General features: G+C 43.8%; 1 protein-coding gene across 1 annotated transcript in view; it reads right to left on the reverse strand.

Annotated features, from left to right (window-relative positions):
* Nucleotides 1-23029, reverse strand: part of RAB6B (RAB6B, member RAS oncogene family) — a 56038-nt gene that overhangs the window by 23165 nt on the left and 9844 nt on the right. Inside the window, exon 2 of the mRNA XM_083616324.1 lies at nucleotides 4510-4568. Coding sequence (XP_083472450.1) covers nucleotides 4510-4568 — 59 coding nt within the window. The remainder of the gene's footprint in view (nucleotides 1-4509; nucleotides 4569-23029) is intronic.

Below are 23029 nucleotides of genomic sequence, written 5' to 3' on the forward strand. Positions count from 1 at the left end.
AACACAGTGGTTAAGGGCAAAGGCTATGAGCCAAAAAGCTTTTAGTGTCTATCTAGTGCATTTACTCATTTATATGCTCATATGCCAGGGCTCATGTGTATGCCAGATGCTGGAGATTAACAGCAGGGAATGGCTATTGTCAACTGGCTCTGCTTATGAGCATCCTAGAGGCATTTGTCTGGCCGCCATTGCTGGTACACACATGCTGCATTAGTCAGACTAGCACGACAATTCGTGTGTGAAATCCCTGCCAGATGAGATCAGCGTCAAAATGAGCCTAAGCTGGAACCGTTTGAAGACCCCGTTCAAGAGTTCTTTTTGCATTAACCTTCCTTAAGCAACAGGAACAGGCATTTTCAAACACAAGTCATCAAGCGACTCCTGCTTTGATTAGTTTGCGATGCAAAAATGTCAGGCCGATATTGGACAGGAAACTCATTCAACATTGCAAATGGCCCATCGCTGCTTTCCCTTCTACGTTTAAACGAGAATTAATATAATAATGCCTTGCCCTTCAAGGCCAAACCTTATCAAGATGTCTTACAAAATAGACATCCAATGCAATGCTCAGATTTAAAACATGGGCAAAATATGGTCCTCTGCAGGCATTCTGAATTAAACAGTAAATATGTGAGGGATGGTGGTGTGGAGATTAATGCACTAGTTTTTCTGCACTTCAGATATAAACTACAATAGTCATTCCTTCTTCCCAATCAACACTGGGAACTGTAGTTTGTTGGGGTGGGCTAGACCTCTCTAATGTAGAAAGCACTGGGTCTCCTGATTACCAGCATTGCTGGGAGGGATATGGGGAGTGTTATGTACTGGAGTTCTCACCCTGGGCCAGCAGGGGATACTGTAGATAGTTGTGCAAATAAGGGATCGAAAGTGATGTTCAGTGACTGGATAGTTTTAGAAAATTGTTACAGATACGTTGTACTGGAGCTCTATATAAGCAGGCTGACTGAACCCTTCAGTTCAGTTCTGTTCTGGCCTGTGAATAAACAAGAGCTGTTTGAAGAATTGCTGTGTCGTCTGATATGTTCACCCACAACTTAACAGGGAGGTTCCCAAATTTCAGCTTTCCAAATGAAACTAGCAACTAAAGGTGAGGCGGCAATGCAAAGAAACTGGGCAGGGACCTAAGGTTTGGGGAAAGAGCAGACCCTCCCCGTTGTGCTGAGTGTGCAAATGACAACCCAAAGTAGGTTGCTGCTTCTCTCTTTCCCTGGCCAGGAGATGGAAGGAGCAATGAATGAAAAGGTGGAGAAAGATCTGAGGGGTTTTTTTTCAAAGTGAGGGGGAGGAATTTGGGACTCTAAGTGACAAAGTGAGAAGCCGTGATGGATTAAGGGTTTTGTGATGATGGTGGCATTTTCGGGGCACTTGGAGACTACATTATCAATGTCTGAACTGGCCTGAGGCAGCCAAAAAAGAAACAACACATTTAATGGGGAGATTAGATATTTCAGGTTGTGTCTACTTTATTAGGCTTTAGGCATATCCCTTCCTCGGATCCTACATGCTTCCTCCTTTATGCCAACCACTTGCTAGCTTGACAGACACCAAGCACACATAGCATGAAATAAAAACTCTTCCTCTCCAAATACACTGGGCATGGGAAATATTATACTTTTGCAAAGCCATTTGCTGGTCACCAGTAGCAACCAGGCAAGAAGGAGCTTTTGGAAAGGTGGAAGAGAATTCTTGAGTGCAGAGATATTCCTTTTTTTTTTTTTTTGTAGGGCCCAAGAAGGCTATCGTGGAAATTGCAGCAGTCTTTAACGAGAGAATCCACCTCGTGTGCTCATGCAGTGCTGCTCCTGTGATGCATTTTAAATTGCTTGTCAAGAGGTGAATGGGGTGTTTGTTTACCTCACTAAATTGCAACACTGACTGAGTCAGGTGCCCCTTTAAACCCAATGCAGGAGAGGAAATAATTGCTGAAGGCCAATCACCTTTTAGCCTGAATGGAACGTGTACCGTTTCAAATCGTAAACCGTAAGCGTGCTGCTGTAGGAATGGCATCCTTCTGGGAGGTGATGAACGTGCTCCCCAACCCAGAGATGAAGAAAAACAACACTCAGGGGGGAAATGGAAGTGAAGTGGGCAATTAAAGCAGCTTTCCCAGCTTCTCTGAGTAACTGTCCTCCCTTCTAAGTCAGTGACAGCACCAGAAAAAAGAGAGAATTCTCTGTTAGAGATTCCTATTCTCCCATGTTAGAAATGTTAGAATATGGGGCAGAATATTATAACCAGGAAACCTAATGCAACAATCCCCTTGTCTGAATGCACCCTTAGTTTCCCACAATGCACCTGGCTTAGTGCCACACTGGGATGTTGTAAGAAACTGAAAGGGTGGCAAAACCCAGTTGCTCAAATCTGCTTGGAGTGCTGCTGCCGCCGCCGCCGCCGTAACCGGGTAAGCCCACCATGAGCTATTGACAGAACAGGAGGCCCACTGCCCAGAGTCACCTCAGACCTGGAACTGCCAGGAGAACAAGAAAGGATCAAGGAGGTCTTTCAGAACCCAAAAACTGCCCTGAAGAAGTCTGAAGAAAACCTCACTTTCCACTGCAGCAAGAAAATTGCAAGAGCCTGATAGGTAAAAAAAAAAAAAAAAAGCACTAACTTGGAAGCACAACAACATCTCCTGGCATGTAAAGCATTTACAGATCTGTAAGGATTGTAAATTCCTTGGTTCACACCCATGAAAAGGGCCTAAATGAGGGTTGAAATAATGTGAGGCATAAAAATATAATAAACTGGTCATTCCAAGAACCTGCAGGAGCTGGCAGGATGAGGCTCTCCACCAGATGATACTCAGCACCTCACCACACTGTAATTTCTAGAATTATTTGGCTGAGGGTATTGTATTGAAATTGTTACAAAGACTAACCTCGAATCTGTACTGTAAATAGGGCAGTCCCGAGGGATCGTGGTGAAGACGTGGACCTCAGCACCCTCACACTGCATGGGGTTGTGGTCACACCCCACATGTTGTGGATTGCTTCATTAGCAGCCTTCAAAATATTGCCAGAAATGATTGCTGCAGTTCTTTATGCTAGCCTTGGTAGCAACATAGTCAACCAATGGCTTTACAATGTGTCCAAGGTCTCATTTTCCCCAATATGGGCTAACATTTTACTGCTGCACGGTTCAATAACGATTGGACAGTTTAGGGGTGGCACAACAGAATGTCAGCCCACAATAAGTAAATTAGGATTCAGGTGCATAGTGGAAGCACCTGGTGAATCATTTAAGTTTTTTAAACATGAAATTAATCCGCATTTATTTCCGGGAGTCATACCCAGCAGAGTGCAAAAAGAAAGCATATTAACAGTTGCAAAACTGATACAGTAATGGATAACTGTTGAACAATGCATGAGCAGATCAAACATTCAGACTGATGGAAGAATTATTTGCCGGCAGCCAAGAAACATAATTTTGAATCACCCCAAGGAAAAGCAAAGCTTATTGCAGTCAGACCGAGGAGCTCAAATTCTCATCTATAGAGAGCAACGTGGGCACCTTTGCAGTTCCACACCCCTGAAGATGGCCGAGCAAGAAACCAGCCTTTTGTGTAACGTACAATAGCTTCGTGGCTTGCATCATCCATGGGGAGAGCTCACTTGTTCGGTGTGTATTTTCCTGTTCCAGTGAACAGATGCAGCCTGCAAGACAGATGTCGCTGTCCTTGCCATGGATAATCATCCCATTTGGGGACTCATCCTAGGAGAATGGCCTCTCCTTTGCAACAGGGAGCGTGATCTTTTTTTAAGAGTACGGTATTGTTTCCATTTGAACAAATACTGCCTTGGTCAGCAAACAGACCAATTCAAATGTTTTGCAAGTGTGTAGACTCAGTGGATGCATGAGTGACTGGGATCATGGCTGCAGGTCACATCCCCAAGCAAATACATTTCTCAGAGGCTACCAGGGCTTTCTATCCTCTGTCATATTGCTTTACAGTGTGTCAAGCACCAGAAAGGAGGCGGGGGGGGGGGAGCAGAAACAACCACCCTTCTGTTTCCATACAGTTTCTTGCTACTGCTGTTATGCCGACACTGCCCATGCCAGCAACATAAGCAGGTTTTTAAAGAAAGGCAGGAGACGAGGTCAGATTCAGATTAGCTCAGAAATGACTGAGTCCATTTCCTGACTTTTGGGAGAAATGGCTTGGCTTATTTCAGAGCCAATCCAACTGAAGCCATGGGGGGGCTATGTGCCTTTCTGGGGTTGTGGCAAGGTTAAACCAGAAGAAGAAAGCACAGGGAAGTTGAGGCTACATCTACGCTGATAGGTGCAGGTGATCAAAAGCTGAACAATGCTCAGATTTGAATTCTGCTACTCCTCTTCTGCTCATTTGTCAAAAAGAAAAAGAGGGGAGCATTATTATTATTTTGCAGCCTTGGTCATGTGACATGGCTATCCAAAACACTGGGAAACTTGTTTTTTACTATTACCATGCATCATGCAGTTGAGCGCCTCATAGGCGATGAAACTCACCTGGTATGTGTTGTCAAAGCTGTCATACATAAACCTTGTGATCAACGATGTCTTCCCAACTGGAGAGGGGCAGAGGAGAAAACACACAAAAGCCACAGAGATGCAATTAAAATAATGGACGCTGTGACCACCAATAATACAAGAGTCCTCATCCAAACACAGGACGGACATTCTTTGGGGCACTCAAGGCCCAGGTGGATGTGACAACAAAGAAGCAGATATACAAAAAAACTTCTACAAATAGCAATCTGGTGGTGGCAGGGGACATAGGCAATTTGAACTGGGAACTGTACCACAGTTCACCCTTTGCCTTTTAGGTTTGCTTTTTCATATTTTTAAAAACTTTTTGTTAAGTAGCCATGTGAATCTGTTGAAGGGTAGAGTACAAATTCCTTAAACTGACACAAAATTATTGATTCTTGTATTGCTTGGGCTTGGACTGGATGACCTTCGAGGTACCTTCTAACTTCACTCCATGTGCTGTTCATTCCGCCCTTCTAAAACCATATAAATGCATCCATGTGCTTCCTATCAAAGCAAAAAGCAGCAGGTTGGGGGGGGGGTCATCAGGGAAAGAGGTTCAGGGGGGAAGTGTTAGCTCCTTTCTCTCATGGTCTATGATTCTATGAATCTGTCTTGAATTGTCCAATGTTCAGCTTCAGTGAATGTTCACAAGTTATTGGCCACCTATATCAGGGTTGGGCAGAAGGTGGACTGCAATCTGCTAGTAGATCTCTGGGTGTTTCGAAGCAGATCAGAAGGGACTTCTGATTTCCAGTTGAGTAACTAGGGCAACAGAAACAACAACTCCCCCCCCTCCTTTTAAATCAAACTGCAGAAATGAAGAAAGCTGGGAGTCAAGGCAGCAGTGAATTTGTGTGTAGAAAGACTGTAAGCTCCATTCAAAACAAGCTCCTGGGCTCAGAATTATTTAATTCTAAATGTTTGTCTTTTCCACCTTTGGGTTAAATTAAAAAACAAAGTAGATCTCACAAGCTGGAAATCTGCCCAGTGCCGACCCCCCTGGGAAGTGTGCATGCGAAACCTGTTCTACGAAAGGCCACTGGGACATTACATGCAGAGCTTCAGGGGCCAGGCGTGGAAATTATACATTTCTTACACAACATATGGTATTTTTGTATTTTTCAGGAGATGATGGATTGAAGCCAGGCAATTCAAGTAAGAAACCCAAACTACGAGAACTCTCTAGAACAGATGCCTTGAAGAGACTCACGGGACCTCCTCTTCTCTTGCCACACTTCCATACCTAGGTATCTCCACAGAAAACACTTCTCAGTATACCCATCCAAAAACAAAAAACAAACAAAACCCCAGCTGATTTCCTGATTACAAAATGCACATTAAAAAGAGAAACATTTAAAGCAAACCTGGTTTAAGACCCATCCCCCTGCCCCGAGGGCACATTTGTTAATTAAGAAACTTTACAATGCCATTCATTGGGAGTCTTAATTAAGTATGCTAATTCCCTCCATGGTGTGCCTTCTGAAGAGATGGGATCCGTCTTTAGGTTTAATGAGCACCCTGGTGTTCAGCTCACACCAGAAGGAGTGTGAGAGTCTTTAGTATAATTTTCTCTCACCCCCACCCCTATCAGAATCCCAGCTGAAAGAAAGGGGTGGAGAGAGACCATATTTCCCCTCAGAGCTGCTCTCTGTGGCTCAAAGCCAGCCAGCTTAACACCTTAGCATTCCTCCTACATCCACTGTAGGAGGTAATTTGCCTCTGAATACCAGTTGCTGGGAATTACAAGTGGGGAGAATGATTTTGCATTCAGGTCCTCCTTGTGGGCTTGTGAGGCATCTGGTTGGCCAATGTGAGAATTGGATGCTGGACTAGACAGGCATTTGGCATGAGCCAACAGTAGAACATAACCATTGCGGGCTAGTAACTCATGCATTTCAGAAGACGTGCAAAAATAGGAAGCCAAAGTCTCTTTCCCTTCCTCACAATGCTGGAAGATACAATATCTATAGATACTCTCAGTACGCAGCATCGCTTGTTGCTGGCATTCATCTGCCTTGGGAGACAATGGAGGGGTGAAGTCAAACTACTGGAAGGTTGCAGCACCTGCTGTGGTTGTAGAGACCAATATGGGAGAGGCATATGTTGTTGCAGTTGGGGCAGATGAAGGCATCTGGTTGTGCATCAACACACATTTAAAAAGGCACTAGTTATATAATTCATTTCTGATATTCAGGAAGAGAGTATCCACACTGATGTAGCCAAAATGGCAGCACCAACACATGGGAAGGAGGTAGTGTTTCTTAGGCCCCTTCCACACCATATATTTAAAACAGTATCATACCATTTTAAACAGTTGTGGCTTCCCCCAAAGCATGTGTAGTGCAGATGGGGCCTTTTAAATAAGTAAGAAAAGAACCTCCCCCTCCCCAAAAAACAGCCCATTGAGAACCGAGTGTGGTCACTGGTCACAGAATGCCGACTGGCTGTTGCAGGGGGGCAAAAAACCAGGTGGGAGGGTGGCATGATGCTGTGGCTAGAGGAGGAGGAAGAGGCACAGATATAAAAAGGATTGAAAGAACCATCTCATTGGTTCTTGATAAGCCATTTCTCACTTCATGCTGAGAAGCTATTTTAAAATGTCACCAGGTATGGGAGCTGCCACAAAAACAGAGAAGTCCACGATTCTAATGTGTCTGGATTGGGCACCAGTTTGTCCATCCTGCTGCTCTCTAAAACCTCTAAAGGTAGAAGCAAAAGAAGAAGAAGAAGAAGCCCTGCTTTGCAAGCAAACTTGCATTTGCCAACCTCTGGAAATAGCAAAAAGCTGCCTGGGTGTGTCTGGAGATGTTTGGAAACTCATAAACCCAAGCCCAAGAGCAATTTCTCTATACTAACCTTCCTGCTGCTCTCGTGGTACTCAGGAGACCAGCAGGAAAGATGGATTGAAGGATTGCAGATGTGAGTGAGCAGCATGCTTTCAATGGAGAAAAGGCAGGTCTCTTGAGGCTGGGAAATGGAGAGAGAGGAACTGACAATCTCTTGCATTTTCATGCAATGCACTAATAATGAGAGAGGGGGGAGACTCTACTAATCTACTACAACACCAGTTAAAAACCCATTTGATCTGGAATGTTCCCCCCTCCCTCATTGTGCTAGATCAGCCTCCCCAAACCTGGTGCCCTCCAGATGCTTTTGACTACAACTCCCCTCATCCCCAGCCAGTACGGGGGCTGATGGGAGCTGTAGTCTTTGGACTACATGTTTTGACATGTTGAGGGTGCTAGGTTGGAGAAGGCTGTGTTAGATCTTTAGTGCTCATAGTTGAAGGCATCCAAAGTCATCTTAACTGAAAACATTCCTACTCTCTTTTAAACCCTCCTGTTCCCTTCTGTATGGCTTTGTAATCTGTAGGAAAACATGAATGTGAAGGGACCGTAACTTTGGAAGCCACTAAGCCCCTGCTCCTCATGCATTCTCATTAGAGACTGCTTATTGTGAAAGGGAGAAAAAAGATGAACCAAAGAGCCAATCCAAACCAAACTATGGATATTTATAGAGCAGCTCTAGCCAGTTCAGTAGAGGATAAGGGGCTGATGCAGGATCCTAATTGGCTGCTGAATTCTACAAGGCATTGCCTGATGCTTGCTCCCCAGAGATGCTCCAGAAATCCAGAGCTTCATGAAGCTGACAAACAACATCCTCTCTCTCTCTTTTTCTCTGTTGCTGACAGATTGCTGGGACAAATAATGCAGAAATTGAGGAGGGAGGGAGGAAACTGTATATTGAATGTGTTTCCCTTTATTCAACAGCATGCCCATCCCAATGCATTTTTGCCTCCCCTGTTCCATGTATCAGACTGGTAGTTTCATCTTATGTCCACACTGGTGACAAAATAATGTCCTTCACTGCATGCAGCCAAAACAGCAGGCTAGCTAAGGAGCACAGAGCAGGCTGCATAGTACACTCGGCTGTTCTTATTCCTGACCCTCAGCATCTGCTGCCTGAGGCAGCCACCTCACTCAGCTAATGGTAGGATCAGCCAGGAACATACAACTACTGGTGTCTACAGTCAAACTCAAATTTCATGCTGGATCTATTTCAGCATCTAGACTCATGGAGGATTGATTATTTAGAACTTCTATACATCATGTATTCAGTACTTGCATGATTTCCACTTCTGGTTACTTCCACACTAGTATTTATTCTGGAATAGCCATGATTTGTTCATCTTCTTTTTTCTGAGCCATTATGATGACATAATAATCCAGTTGTTGTTTCCCTGCATTTTCCCTGTAGTTCTTCCATTTTTCCCAAGACTGCATACATACAGTTTTTGGCAGCAGCCATTGCACATGAAAGAACATAAATCATAAGGAATGCAAATTAGTTTCTTTTGTAATTTGATTTGCAAACTCAGTTCAGATCCCACAATAGCAATCCATATCAACTAACTAACTGTGCATGCACTCCTTTTAGGGGTTTAGAGTAACTGCAGTTTGCCATGATGACCAAACTGAGCAAACTATGGTTAGTATTAACCAAGAATTGCCTTGAAATCACCATCTGAAACCATGCTTCAAAGTACGTTTGCAAACCATGTTTCAGAGGCAATTCCATGTTAATGATCACCATAGTTTGCTTGATTCATGTAGACATCATAGTACATTTGACCCCAAATCATGGAAGAGAAAACTGGGATACAAAGGGAGGATGCAAGAAGGAACAAGAATATGAGCCTATTGCGTATTACAAATCCTCCAAACAAATTAGTGAATTGAACCAATATCTGGTTTACTTTAAATGTACACAATGTGTCCTGTAATAAAACTGACAATAGTCTCAGCATCAAAACATAAGTATGTGAATATCTGGGTTCTTAAATAGTTGTGTTTTGCACTGTACATTCCTTTTTCCCCCCTATTCTGTGTTTATATTTCCATTCTTGAATGACTATTGTTGGTGCATTTGCACAAGAGTTAATGGAAAGGTTCTGGCAATGGAATATGTACAGAGCCAGCCCGCAGTAAACTACGAGAAAGGCTATTAGGGTGGCTTGCTTCCCAGGATCAATATCATTGGAGTTTTGAGGCAGGTTTGGGCACATAGTATAGCTATAATGCATCCCCCCCCCCACTGCTTGATAGCTGATAGAGGTTTCCCTCTAAAAGGATGCTCTCAGCCACCTGTGAATTCCACCAAGCAGAACACACAAGCATGCTCCCCTGAAATTGTCCTCTGAAACAGAAACTACAGTAAAAGCAGCTACACGTTTTGGAAGACTTAATTCGTTTATTAATATTTGCTTTTATAAACTGCAGTAAAAACACATTAGTGGGGTAGGAAAACTAAGACTCCTAGAGCAAAATACACACCAGGAGGCTTAGTTTGGTCAGAATCGAGTATACACTTCCAGAGTTAATGCTAGATACATTACTTTTGGTTACGAATGAGCCTCCACAGCCACTAGAGGGCTGTGAAAATTTGTGTCATGGGGTTTTTAGACTCATCTACCCATGTACCATCTGAACCCAAAGGGGCGTATTGTTTGCCAGTTGTGAAATATATTGGCATTATTTTCAGCTCTCCTACCCCCCAAGTTTTTAGAGAGTCACTCATATTTTCTGAGACAAAAAGCCACAAAGGAGTTGCAAGCTGCTGGTGGTCAGACAGGGACAACTTGCAAACCTGAGCTTTTCCAACATACATTTTACATTCCTTCCTTCCTTCCTTCCTTCCTTCCTTCCTTCCTTCCTTCCTTCCTGCCTTCCTGCCTTCCTGCCTTCCTTCCATTTATTTATTTATTTCCTTCCTTCCTTCCTTCTTTTCCCTACAAAAGGAAGTCTAGAGAGGCTAACATCATCATCCAAACATGACAATTTAAAAAAAAAAAACCCAACACCATATAGGGGGAAATATCTGGCCATAAAGATGCTATAATAAAGCTACAAACTTTTTATTCAGTCCTTAAGAAAACACCGGGTTAATATGTACAAAATTCTGTAAAAATGAACAATGGAATACTAAAATACAATCCATATTTCAGCTAAACACACACACACTCAAGCTGTCAATATAGACCATGCAAACATAATATTGAAGGAGACAAAGTCACCCAGCCTAGAGTCATCATAAAGCAAGAGAAGAACTAAGAAGAATCAATGATACATTGATAGCATAGGATACAAAGAGTTTCCATACCCCAGAACCGTCTCATGCCTGCAGGTTAATATGCAGGCAGAAGAAAGGGAGGCAGCCTACACTACTCTCATGCAAAACTGAAAACTGGCATCCAGCAGGGGTTATTACTTCTATAGCCAGATTGGAGCATGCTGACAAGATTGCACATTTCCTCCAGGCTGGTGGACAGGCACAACAGTCTCAGCCATTCAAGCAGGCTTCATGTTTTAAGCAGATCTATTTAAGAGTCAATAGCAGAATTTCTCATATATATATATATATATATATATATATATATATATATATATATATACACATATATATATATATATAATCACACAATTACTGAGGGTCTTGGTAGACCACTTAATAATTCAGCCCCAAATCTATTTTTAGAGGTTGGCTACTATCCTCAAAATATACACACACATATATATTACATATAAATAAGCTTAGAACTTCCACTCTCAGAGAAACTGAAATTAAATTTGCTTCTTCTTAATGTGAATGCAAAAACTTGAACAAGCCAACCTCTGCTCCTTTGCAACTGCTAAGTTGGTGCACTGAACTCACAAGGAGGGAGATATGGCTGGCTGAAGTTTCACCTAGAGTTGTTTCATGCCCTGATCCTCAAGGGAACATCTGCTTCAGAATAAACCCACAGAAGGAATATCAGATTCTTGTGTGTGTGTGCATCTGTCCATCCCATTCTGCACATGTTGGCGAAACAACCTCTCCCGAACTATATAAAGTCCTGTGAGATGAGAGTTTTGCACAGGGTACCCATCTAGGGGCAATGGGCTTATATGCAGGGGTTTTTCCCCTACACTCCCATTTGCATACACAGGCTGGGATCAGCCTTCAGAGCAGGATGTGTGCATTGGACCCAGGAAAGACATGACTATCCAGACATGATTAACACTCACATCCACATGCAGCTTTTCAAAGCACTGTTGGGGGGGCGAGAACGCCACTCTGCTCACACATCGCCTGAGCAACTGAGCAGTTACTCAGCAAACATGAAGCAAGCAGGCTATTTGTATTCTGATCCCATGCGCCACCAGCATCCTGCTCAATGTTTCTGAAGGGAAATGCACTCCTTAGAAGATCTCTTTGAAAAACGCCTTGGGGGAAAAAAATACGTTGAGCTTTAAGATGCAATTTCTGGAGCTCACGCAGAGATCTAACAAAGCAAAATGTGGAACGGGACATAGGAATGTCTTAAAAATAAATTAAGATGGATTTGCACTTAATGGTGCTTCCTCCGCAAATCAATGCAGTGGAAAGCAACACACCTAGTATGCCCTCCCCTCAACTGCTTCTGGTACCCCAGATCAATCTTAGCCCCAGTGCTCCACACATCAGCCTGGGCAAGCGTCCACCTGCTCTCTCTCCTGCAGGTCATGCTCTGACCCCAGTTACACAGAGATGCAAACAAGCCCCTCTTTACTAGATTGGCCCTTATTTCCCAAGGAACCAAACACTAACTGAACCATTTGGAATGCAGAGGGGGAGAGAGAGCAAAGAATGTTGTCTCAGAGTGTGGCCAGAACATCCCAAAGTCAGACAGAGTGCCTCAGGATGAGGAAAAATTATATGACTATAGAAAATCTAACTCAGAAGTGAGGAACCTGTGGTCCTACAGATGGCATTGGACTAAAACTCACACCAGCCCAACCCCACAGCCGCCACATCCTTTATTTAAGATATGTTGAGACACATAGTGAAACAAAGCATGAGAAATACAATGCAGAAAAGGTAAAAATCAGAAATGTATTAAATCCCTGCTGGGATTTTTGAAAAACATATTCAGTAGGTGCTGGAAGTTCAACAAAGGCTCTGCCCAACTAGAAGGGAGTTCCGCAAAATAGGGGGCAACAATTTTATTTTATTCGTTTAAAATTTATGCATCACTTGATTTTGTTAAAAACCTCAAAGTAGTTTACAAAAGATAAAACAGTAAAATCAAGGGGGGGGGGGATACAACCCTACTTTAAAGCATACAGAAGTTCACTCTGCGGTCCAAGGGCAGATTACAGCATTAAAACGAATAGTAAAACAACTTACAACCATAAAAATAAGGTGGGTTCTGAAAACATTTACCTCAAGTGTCAAAAACCAGGGTAAAGAGCTGCATCTTCAGCATTCTCCAAAAGCTTAGAATAATAGAATTGTAGAGTTGGACGGGACCCTAAGGATCATCCAGTCCAACCCCTAGCAATGCAGGACTATGTAGCTGTCCCATATGGGGATCAAACCAACGACCTTGATGTTATCAGCACCATGCTCTAACGAACTGAGCTACCCAGTGTATAATAAAGGCACCAGACACACAATGCTGAATGCACAGCTCCTGCTGGATACAAGCCAGGCATCAGAGCCATGAGGGGACCACTAGCAGTGACCCCCATGGAAGACCTCCATGATCTGGCAGGGATATAAGGAACTAGATGGTCCTTGGGGCATCTTGCCCCCATGTTAATAAGGGCACTGTAAATTAATACAAGAACTTTGAACCTTGCCCAGTAGTGTCTGAGCACCCAGGGCAAGCTCTTGACCAGGTTCTTAGCTCTATCCATCAGTATCTAGCAACGTGGATCCTTTATTGGCAACTTACAAGTTTTTCCAGGGAAATGCCCCCTTGTCAGGCCTATCCCAAACCGGCTCTTTCTACCCAGGTAACCACCCGCTGGGGATCATTGGCAGGTCACAGGCTTAGGCAGAGGCTCAGTGCTATATGGCCAGTCATGTATTCAAGAGGGTGAGAAAGGTTTAGTCTCCAAACGAGACTGTGGCCTCTTTCAGTCCTCTTCTAGGCCTGCTGTGTGGAGCACTCATTGAGGCCTGCACTTTTCTGACCAATGCTAGAATGGCAGCTGTTCATGGTCTGTCAGATCATGGAGAACCATCTTTCTATCTGCTTTGCTGGATTGTGCTCTCCAGCAGTCTTTGACCTGCTCTCACTACCACTGGTAGATACCACCACATCCCCCTGCCATGCTCACAGAAGCCTTCACTCAACAGTTGTGGGATCCCAAGCAACTGCAGCAAGGTACCAACATTCAGGATGCCAAGGACGCAGTCATGCTGGGTGGAATTAACCATGTCTTAATCTTTGTTATGAGGAGGCTGCCCCGTCCTGCTTTGGACTTTGTGCCCATTTATTTCAAAGAACTATTTTAGTAGCTCCTCAACCACCCCTCCCTTCCAGTGGAACAATCGTTGTGTTAGAAGTGTGGCCTCAGCATTTGTCAAGAGGTCTCCAGAGGGAAGCCAATGCTCTAGAAGAAACCCAGGGAGAATTACTGCCCTGCTGTTCTTGTTGGGAAGCCTATGAAGATGCTGAGCAGAGAGGGAAAACCATTTTTATCCATTAGGCAGGCAGTCCAGCCAGATCAATACTAGATCAAAGGTGTCTAGCAGAAGACGGTCCCTGCAATCCATCATGGTGCTCTCAGGCCCCTTCTACATTATCCAGGCAGCAGGAACCGATGGAGTGGGGGCCGACTAGAGGGAAAAGAGGCACTGTAGCTGCTTTGTAGTCTCTCTATAGACAACGATCTGCTTGCAAAAGGCTCCACATTATGAAGAGAGCATCTCTTTGTGTTTCTGAACAGTACATAAACACGGCTGGCAGTAACATTCTGGTGGTGGCGCTTTTAATTTAGTGGCACCTACAGAAAACAAACCCACATAGCACTCACATGATGGGCACGACCCAAGATGACATTAGGCTAACTGTAGAGTGGATTCGCTTGAAAGGTTTTTCCAAATAGCTCCTCAGTTGTTTCGCATCCCATTTGCGGGCAACTGTATAACTTGAGCATGAGGCTTGCCCTGCTAGAATCTCGGATTCTGGGCCTTGCTGATGCCGCTCAATGCCCTTGGCCAGCAAACTATTTTGCAAAAGAAGATAGCAGCATCTCACCTTCACACACTGTGCTATTATTCCCCATAGCACTACCCATTTCATGCAACCTGGGGCCTTAGGTGAGCTTTAAAAAGATTAAGGCAATTACAGATAATGGATAGCTAAGCTTTCCTGGCAGGAGGAGCAAAGGAAGGATATATATCGAGCTCAAGAGAGGTCCCAGATTCAATTCCTGGTATCTCCAGGCAGGGCTGGGAAAGATGCCTAAACGAAACCCTAGAGAGCCCCATGGGCCCCTCCAGTGGTTGCTGGTCCTCAGCTCCCATCATCTTGGACTACTGGTCATGTTGATGCAAGATGGCATCCGACATTAATGTTATTTTGCAGTACTGCTGCTTCTTGCTAGCATGTGGGTTGCAAGATATATTCCCCGACATGTAGTAATAATGCTACTTACTGAGCTTTTATTCTGGGGTTTTACAGACTTGTCTATGTTGGTGTTTTTGTTTTGTTTCTTAATTCATTGCATTGCCCTTGCACTGTTGATTCCCATGGTGAGAATGGCTTAGCATCCTTTCCCCCACCTCGTATTTAGTTTTAACCTTGGGCAGGGCAGAATGAATCCGCAGAACAAAATCTTATCCTTCATTATACTCTCAATGGTTAGACCATTTTTTTTACAGCTACTAAACCTGCACCTGCATAGCTGTACTTAATGTGAAAACCCAAATCTTCCCCTAAAACCTTCACAGTTCACCAAATAAATTAGTATTCAAAACCACCTAGAGATGCTTGAATGACTAGCGGTATATAAATATTATTAGTAAATAAAATACCTGTGATGGAATTCCGTCTGTTGAACTAACTTAGTTTTTATTTTATTTTATTTTGGGGGGGTGCTAAGTCCTGTTTTACTGAGGCCTCACCCCTTTTTAATGAATTTATGTTTTACTTTGTGTTTCTTTCCTTTATTTTGATGTTTTAAGCCACCTAGAGAAATGTACGCTGTGCAACGACATACAAAGGTCACTCCTCCTTAATAGGCCCGGAACTGCACAATTCTCAGCAGCTGGAGGTCACAAATGGAAAATGTTGCCAGTGCTGCAGAGGATGGTTAGCGTTCATTACTGTGAAACAGTTTTTGACCATGCACTAAGCAGCCAACTGGGGTACAGCCTTTTCCAGGCAGCAAAAGCAGAGTAAAGGAACGCTAAGTACACCACAGTTTTCCTGTACAACCTGACCCAAATCACATCCTTATTTGCAAGCACAGGGCAGAGATTTTTCAGTTAAGAATTTTGACGTTTAATATTTAAATAGTTGCGTGGAGGTGCGCCTGCATCAACCTTTTAATAAAGGGGGGGGGGAAAGCAACACTGAACTCTAAGTACACACAACTCTCTGGGCTGGTGCACATGCCAGGGTTTCTAAAAAGTGAAATTTCAGATACAATCTCCTTCCTGCACTTTACAACATGTACATGCACCGAAGAGCTGCATGACCCAGAAAGAGGATGCAGTACATGTGGCTCCAGAACCTCCCATTTTTAATTGCACCTCCAGCTGGCATGTAAGAAAGGCATGGCATTACCAATGAATGAGAAATAGTGGTGTATTCCATACACTGGGACCCCTGAGCTGCAATTTCATTCATGGAAAATACTCCCCACCACCCAAAGGGTGCTGTATTGGGGTGGATGAAGTGAATATTGTTTTTATATAGCAGACAGATGAAGAATCTAAAGTTCTTTAGTTTCTTTACTTTATTTCTCTCTCTCTTTTAATACCTTTTCTATTTCTTTTTCTTTATCTTTCTCTCTCTCCCCCCTTCTCTCTCTGTTTTTATCTTATTTAGATTAATATTTCAGTTTGGATAAAAAAAGGTATTTGATATTAAGCTTTGTGTTTCTCTCTATAAACCCTAATAAAAAATATTATTAAAAAATAAAATAAGATATGCCCCCCGGGACTTCAGTGTGGATTGTAGATGGCAGCAGGTTACCTGTGCCTGTGTAAGTCTCACCTGAGCTGGGTGGCCAATGGTCTGGCTCCCTAATAAGGCAACTTCCTAAGGTCACTGTGAAGCTTAGAAAGAGAATCTGTTTCTTTGAACAACTAGAAATACAGAGACGCAAGAACAAAGAGAGAAGAAATCCAAAGATGATACCCAGCAATTCCAGACTCCACATTTAAAGCTGAACTATGCTAAGAGAAGGAAGGGTTAAGCAATGTTATACAGTATGTATGACTGAATAGTGCTTTGAATGTGTCGCCTGCTGTGTCCTGTCGAAATGCCAACTGGCATTATAATCGGAGGTGTACCAGCATTCTAGAATAGGTCATTTAAGTCAGCTTCTCCAAATTAAAAGTTGATGCCACCAGCAGCTGCTAGGAAAGATTGCCTACAAAAGAAGAAGCTTCTTCAACATTTAAATGCCACCCAGACACACTTCATTCTTCAGTGCGGAAAAAAATGAATGCCAACTGCATCCATCTCTGTCCCTACATTACCTATGGTGACTGAATGAGGGAAAGAAGACAAGAGAAACTGAATGATTTAATAAGCCTGAAAAGGGTAAAACACTATAGGTGGGCCCTGTTTTGATATGCAATCAGGTAATCTGCCATCTGTTGTCTTAACTTTGCTTTAAAATCATCCTGATTCTGTGCTAAAAGAATCAACCCATCATTTCACTATATTATTATAAATAGAATGACATTCCCACTCTGCATTAAGAATTGCCAAATCTAAAGCCAGCACATTTATGCCATAATCCCTATAATCAAATTCTCCTTCACCTCTTCTGATTCCTTCAGGTATGGACACCTTTTGGACCAGTTTTCTGGGATGGCGACAAAGGGCACCATGCTTCCATTTCTATCTTGATGGCTCTATCCAGAAGATGCAAGGCGACACTGGAGGATCTGCAAGATTCTATTTTGTTTCATCTACATGAAACTTCTGACATCGTCTTGGAGACCAATAAGCTGATGAAACCAAACTTTCACCTTTTCATCGGATTCAGGTGAGGCTAGTAAATTGCTAGATTGAGGTGTGTAGTCAATAATGAACTGATCAGCCAATAAAGCAGAAGCTCAGTGAGGACATGATGAAACCATTTTGGTGGATGCTTCATCTGTCTTGAGAAAGTAGAATTCAGCTTCTGTATAGAGCTGCATTCACCAAAAAGAATCAGGTTCACAGCTTAGGGGTGCTCGGAGAGTCAGCCTTACCCTTGGAGGCCCAAGTGATTTCTGTGGCAGAAAGCACCTTCCACCAGTTCAAGCTGGTGTGCCAACTGCAATCACACCTGGCCATGGTTACCCATACTCCAGTAACAGCTCATTTAGACTGTTGTTACACAGTGTACATGGGGTTGCATTGAAACACTTGGAAAGTCCATACACAACAGAAAGGTCTAGCCGAATGGAACATACCCTGTTCCTGGCTTTGAAACAGGACTGGCTCCAAGTTTGCTTCAAAGTACAAGATGGTGCTCATTTTAACCTTTAAATCAGGATGGGGAGCCTGTGGTCCACATAATTTTGCTGGACCACAACTCCAATTACCCCTGACCATCGGCCAAGGGGTCTGGATCTAATGGAAGCTGCAGGCCTAACATCATCCAGAAGGCCATAGGTTCCCATCTCTGCCCTAAATGCTCTGCAAACATTTCTACTGTGGTTACTGCATAGGATGCAGCAGTGCAAGTGTGATGGGCTCTTATTCGGAGTCACTCGCAGTGGAAATATGCACGAGACAGCAACTCATACCAGCTCAAGCCTCCTCTACTTTGTGATGGAGCTGTATTTTATTTCTTTACTATTTATTTATAGCTTACATTTACTGTATTTTTTGCTCTATAAGACTCACTTTTTCCCTCCTAAAAAGTAAGGGGAAATGTGTGCGCGTCTTATGGAGCGAATGCAGGCTGCGCAGCTATCCCAGAAGCCAGAACAGTAAGAGGGATTGCTGCTTTCGCTGCGCAGCGATCCCTCTTGCTGTTCTGGCTTCTGAGATGCAGAATATTTTTTTTTCTTGTTTTCCTCCTCCAAAAACTAGGTGCGTCTTGTGGTCTGGTGCGTCTTATAGAGCGAAAAATACGGTATATCCCACCTTTTCCTCTAAATGCTTAAGAGGCAGAACCCTGCCACTCAATAGCAGGGACATTTATCCAGTTGTTGTTGTTGTTGCTGTTTTATTTAAAAGGTGGTGGTGGTGGTGGGAGTTTAAACTAGCAAGGCCACTCTCTCTCCCCTTTGTCAGCAGTTCTGCCCTTAGAACTGCCCTCAGAATCACAAAAAATAGAGAGGTTGAAATAGAGGAAAGACAGGCTCAGCTGAGGGGAAAGGGACGGGAAGGCAGCACCTAGAAATATTTGTGTAGGATGGGCGAGGCAAAGGGTTGAATCATAACCAGACGACTGAGAAAATGGCAGATGACATGAGATAACAAGGGGAGGGATGGGGGAACAAAGAGAAGATAGAGTGCACCAGAGACAGGCAAAAGGGGAAAGTAGTGCTGTCAAGCATCCTGATGTATAATTAAAAGCCATCCTGATCTCCCACTGAGTGGAAACTGCTTTCCCCCCTCCCATTAGCCATGCTTGGGCAGCTGGAGCCTACGTCATACTTAACGGGGGTCCCTGGGGAGGGGGGGAGCATAGCGATAGTGACTACTGACAGCAGGACAGCCACCCAGACAAGAATTGGCAAGGGAGTGGCAGCCAGATGGTGCCACCACCAAAGTCACACAGAATCGGTGATGCGGGGGGAGCTGGCATCCATACCTGAGGGGGGTGCACCACAGAGTGCCACCAGTGGCTGCTCTCTTTGTGGTGGGTTGCAGCTAATAATTCCGAAGCCCATACACCACGCACAACGAACTGGGCACTTTTCCACATCGAGCCAGCTGGTGTGCAGCCTCTTCAGCGGCGCTTCCGCTCCAGCACAGTGGGAGAGACCATCCAATTCACTTTGTGTTTGCCGTTGGCCTTTTTTCATTATTAAAAAAAAAGGAAAGGAGAAAAGAATGTGGTCCTGACAGCAGGTACGCAAATACAGAGTGCTGCTCTTCACAGTTGCCAGGCAACAGACGGCAAAGTGAGCACGGCAGCCTAAGGGGTCAGGCGGAGCTAGCAGAACTCTAGGTGATGAGCTTCAGGCCACATCGTTGCTGCATGGACATAAACACCCAATTAACGTGGAAGCCAAGCCAGTGCCTGCCCACTAAGGAGGACACCCTTCCGACCTCTGACTGTAGTTGTTCCTATATGCAAGAGCGCCCCGGACTGGAGCTGTAAGCACACTTAACAGGGTGTAAAGGTAAAGGTAAAGGGACCCCTGACCATTGGGTCCAGTCATGGCCAACTCTGGGGTTGCGGTGCTCATCTCGCTTTATTGGCTAAGCTGCTTCTGGCGAACCAGAGCAGTGCATGGAAACGCCATTTACCTTCCTGCTGGAGTGGTACCTATTTATCTATTTGCACTTTGACATGCTTTCGAACTGCTAGGTTGGAAGCAGGGACCGAGCAAAGGGAGCTCACCTTGTTGCGGGGATTCGAACCGCTGACCTTCTGATAAGCAAGCCCTAGGCTCAGTGGTTTAACCCACAGCGCCACCCGCGTCCCTTTAACAGGGTGTAAGCCCCATTAAAAACAATGGAACTGACTCCCAAGCAAACATGCACAGCGGTGCACTATTAGGCTGCATGCACCCTAGGAACTGTGCTTTACCCCTCAGAGCTACAACGCGCAGCACACGTGTCAAGTTACATTTCCCAGGATTCCTTGGGGGAGGGAAGTCATGTGCTTTAAATATCTGGTATGTACACAGCCCGAGTCTGTCACCCTCCCTGCCTCTTTCCTGAAACAGCTAAATACAGCTGTGACCCCAAAGTACAAAAAGCTCACACTGAAGAGTTGCGAAATTATAACAATTCTTCAGAAATTCTGTTGGACGGTTTGCAAGTCATATGGACACAGCAGAAAGCGACAGGAGCGAGTATTTCATAATCCAGCACGAAGCAAAGCTGAAGAACCCTCAATTTCTGTGGACTTGGATTGAATTCATGGATGTCCACGTTCTGTCATGAATTTAATTCTGTGTTCAGCTGCAGCCACAGCGCTTAAATACACGACTTAAGCCATGTGATTAAACACAACTGGTTCACTTGCTGATTTAGGAGACGGATCCTTTCTACACCTACTGGAGTTTCATCGCATGAAATGGCGGGTGCCATTCTTCAGTACAATTCGTCAGTGAACGCAATGGGATCAAGGGGGTCAGGATGTAAACCATCATTGAGGGATATGGGTTAGATGCAGTTCACTAAATGAGGTAAAGGTAAATGAACACAGAAGTCTTAAGACTAGACCAATAGCTTCTCTGGCCCAGTATTCTGCCTCCTGCAGGGAAAATGTGCATGAGATCAAAGCAGTGAAGGAGCAGAAACAGAAGGATTGACTTGCTGAATCAGTCTAATGGTCCATCTCACCCATCCACTGCAATCAAGTGGATGTCTCCAAGAAGATACAAGCAGCCTTTGAAGAAAACAAACCTCCCTGTCCCCAGCATCTCATATTCAGAGATAGGTGCCCAAATGGTGGAGATTCCATTCAGACTACCATGGCTTATAACAAGGGTTGGAAACCTCAGGCCTGAGGGTCAAGTGCAGCCCTCTATGGCTCTGTAACTGACCTCTGGGACTTTCCTAGGACACACCCCTCACTGGTGGTCCTCCACATCTTTTGCACTGTAATCATGTCTCTTCCTTGCCTGAAGAGGCACATGTGGTTACTGTTTGGTGGGGCTGGAACTGTACCCTACAGTGCAAAGAGAAGAGTCACATTCATTGCTCCACTAGCCATTGGCATATGGCCCTCAGAAGGCTCCCCAGTGGGGAATGTGGACCTTGGACTGAAAAAGGTTGCCCACTCCTGGTTTATACCCATCAAAGAGGGTCCCCATGGATTTGCTTGATCCCTTTTCAAAGCCATCTAAGCCAGCAGCCGTTACCACCACCTTGCAGCAAATAATTCCTGGTTAATCAAATGCTGCATGAAGAAATATACCTGATTAGTGATTCTGAACCTGCTTCCATTCAATGAAAGTGGATGACTCCAAGTTCTACTGTTTTGGGGAAAAACAAAACAAAAACCAAGTCCTCTCTGTTCACTCTTTCTGCACCATTTGTTACATTTCCTCTCAAGTTTCTTTCTGAAAAAGGAGAGGCAACAGAAAAGAGCCCTGTCCTTTTAAGCTCTTCTTTGTAGAGATCATCATTTTACTTGCAGTTTTTAAAACCTTCTCCAGCTCCGTTTCTCCTTTTTGAAATGGAGTCACAAGAACAGAACACAGCACTGTAGATTTACAGGGAGACATAATATCGGTTTACAAGGGTATATAATAGTTACTGTTTTATTTTCAATTCCCCTTTCCCCCATGGATTTAGCATTGTAAAAATACAATACAAAGTGTAAAAAAAATACAAACTAATCCAAAAGTATTAGCAAAAATAATGCTCCTTTCCTATAAAGGGAACCTGTTGTGTAAGTTAACATTGACAGAGAGAGAGAGAGAGAGAGAGAGAAACACACGTATCATGGGGCAGGGGAATAAAAATACTCCAAATTGCTCCAATTCCAGCTCCTATTGATTATAGTAAAGCTGCTATGTATTTTATGAATGTTGTGTTTTGTGTTGCTTAATGCAGAGTGGGATGATGAAACAATTCTACATGCCCTTCTGCCATGATCTCATGCTCTTTAAGGCATTCCAACCCCACTTACCTGAGGGTAAGCCCCACTGAAGCAAACAACTTACTTTTGAGTAGGCATGGGCTGCATTCACATGGTAGCTTACTCAATTTTCCCTGTTCATGTCCACATTATAGTTGAGCTTTCACACAATGTAAAAGCCACTTCTGGAACTATAGTGGAATGCAGCACATCTTTAACACTGAGGATTTTGATCTGAGGCTGCAGAGTTTACACTCAAATCAAAGTGAAACTATTTCTGGGCATTACACACGCAACACACAATCCCCCAATATGAGCATTAAGCAGAGAAGGATCTAAAACATATGTTTTGCCCCTTGGCAAAAAACTATAAATTACTGATTGACGTAAGTAAAAGAGAGATTGTTGTCAGATAAAAGTAGAGAAGAGAACTGGGATTTACTATCCCAGAGTCAATATGGTTTAAGATTTGGTGTTTTGTGAAAGATTCTTCATTAAGTTTATCAATAAGGGAAGTTCAGTGGAAACTGTTACCGCACTGGTATTTAACACCCTGCCAGATTGAATAGAAAGTGTATGGAAACATGTTGTGCTGCTAAATGCACACACATTATACATGTTATGGGAATGTCAGCATACTTACAGATTTTGGGAGGGAACTGTGTGTCAAATATCAATGAGAGGGTGAACTCTGAGACTTTCCTCAGGGTTGATCTGGTTTAACTGGATTGAGGAAGATATTTGTGGAG

This window comes from Podarcis filfolensis (assembly GCF_964270895.1).
Source record: "Podarcis filfolensis genome assembly, chromosome: 5".
In the NCBI taxonomy this organism is placed as follows: domain Eukaryota; kingdom Metazoa; phylum Chordata; class Lepidosauria; order Squamata; family Lacertidae; genus Podarcis; species Podarcis filfolensis.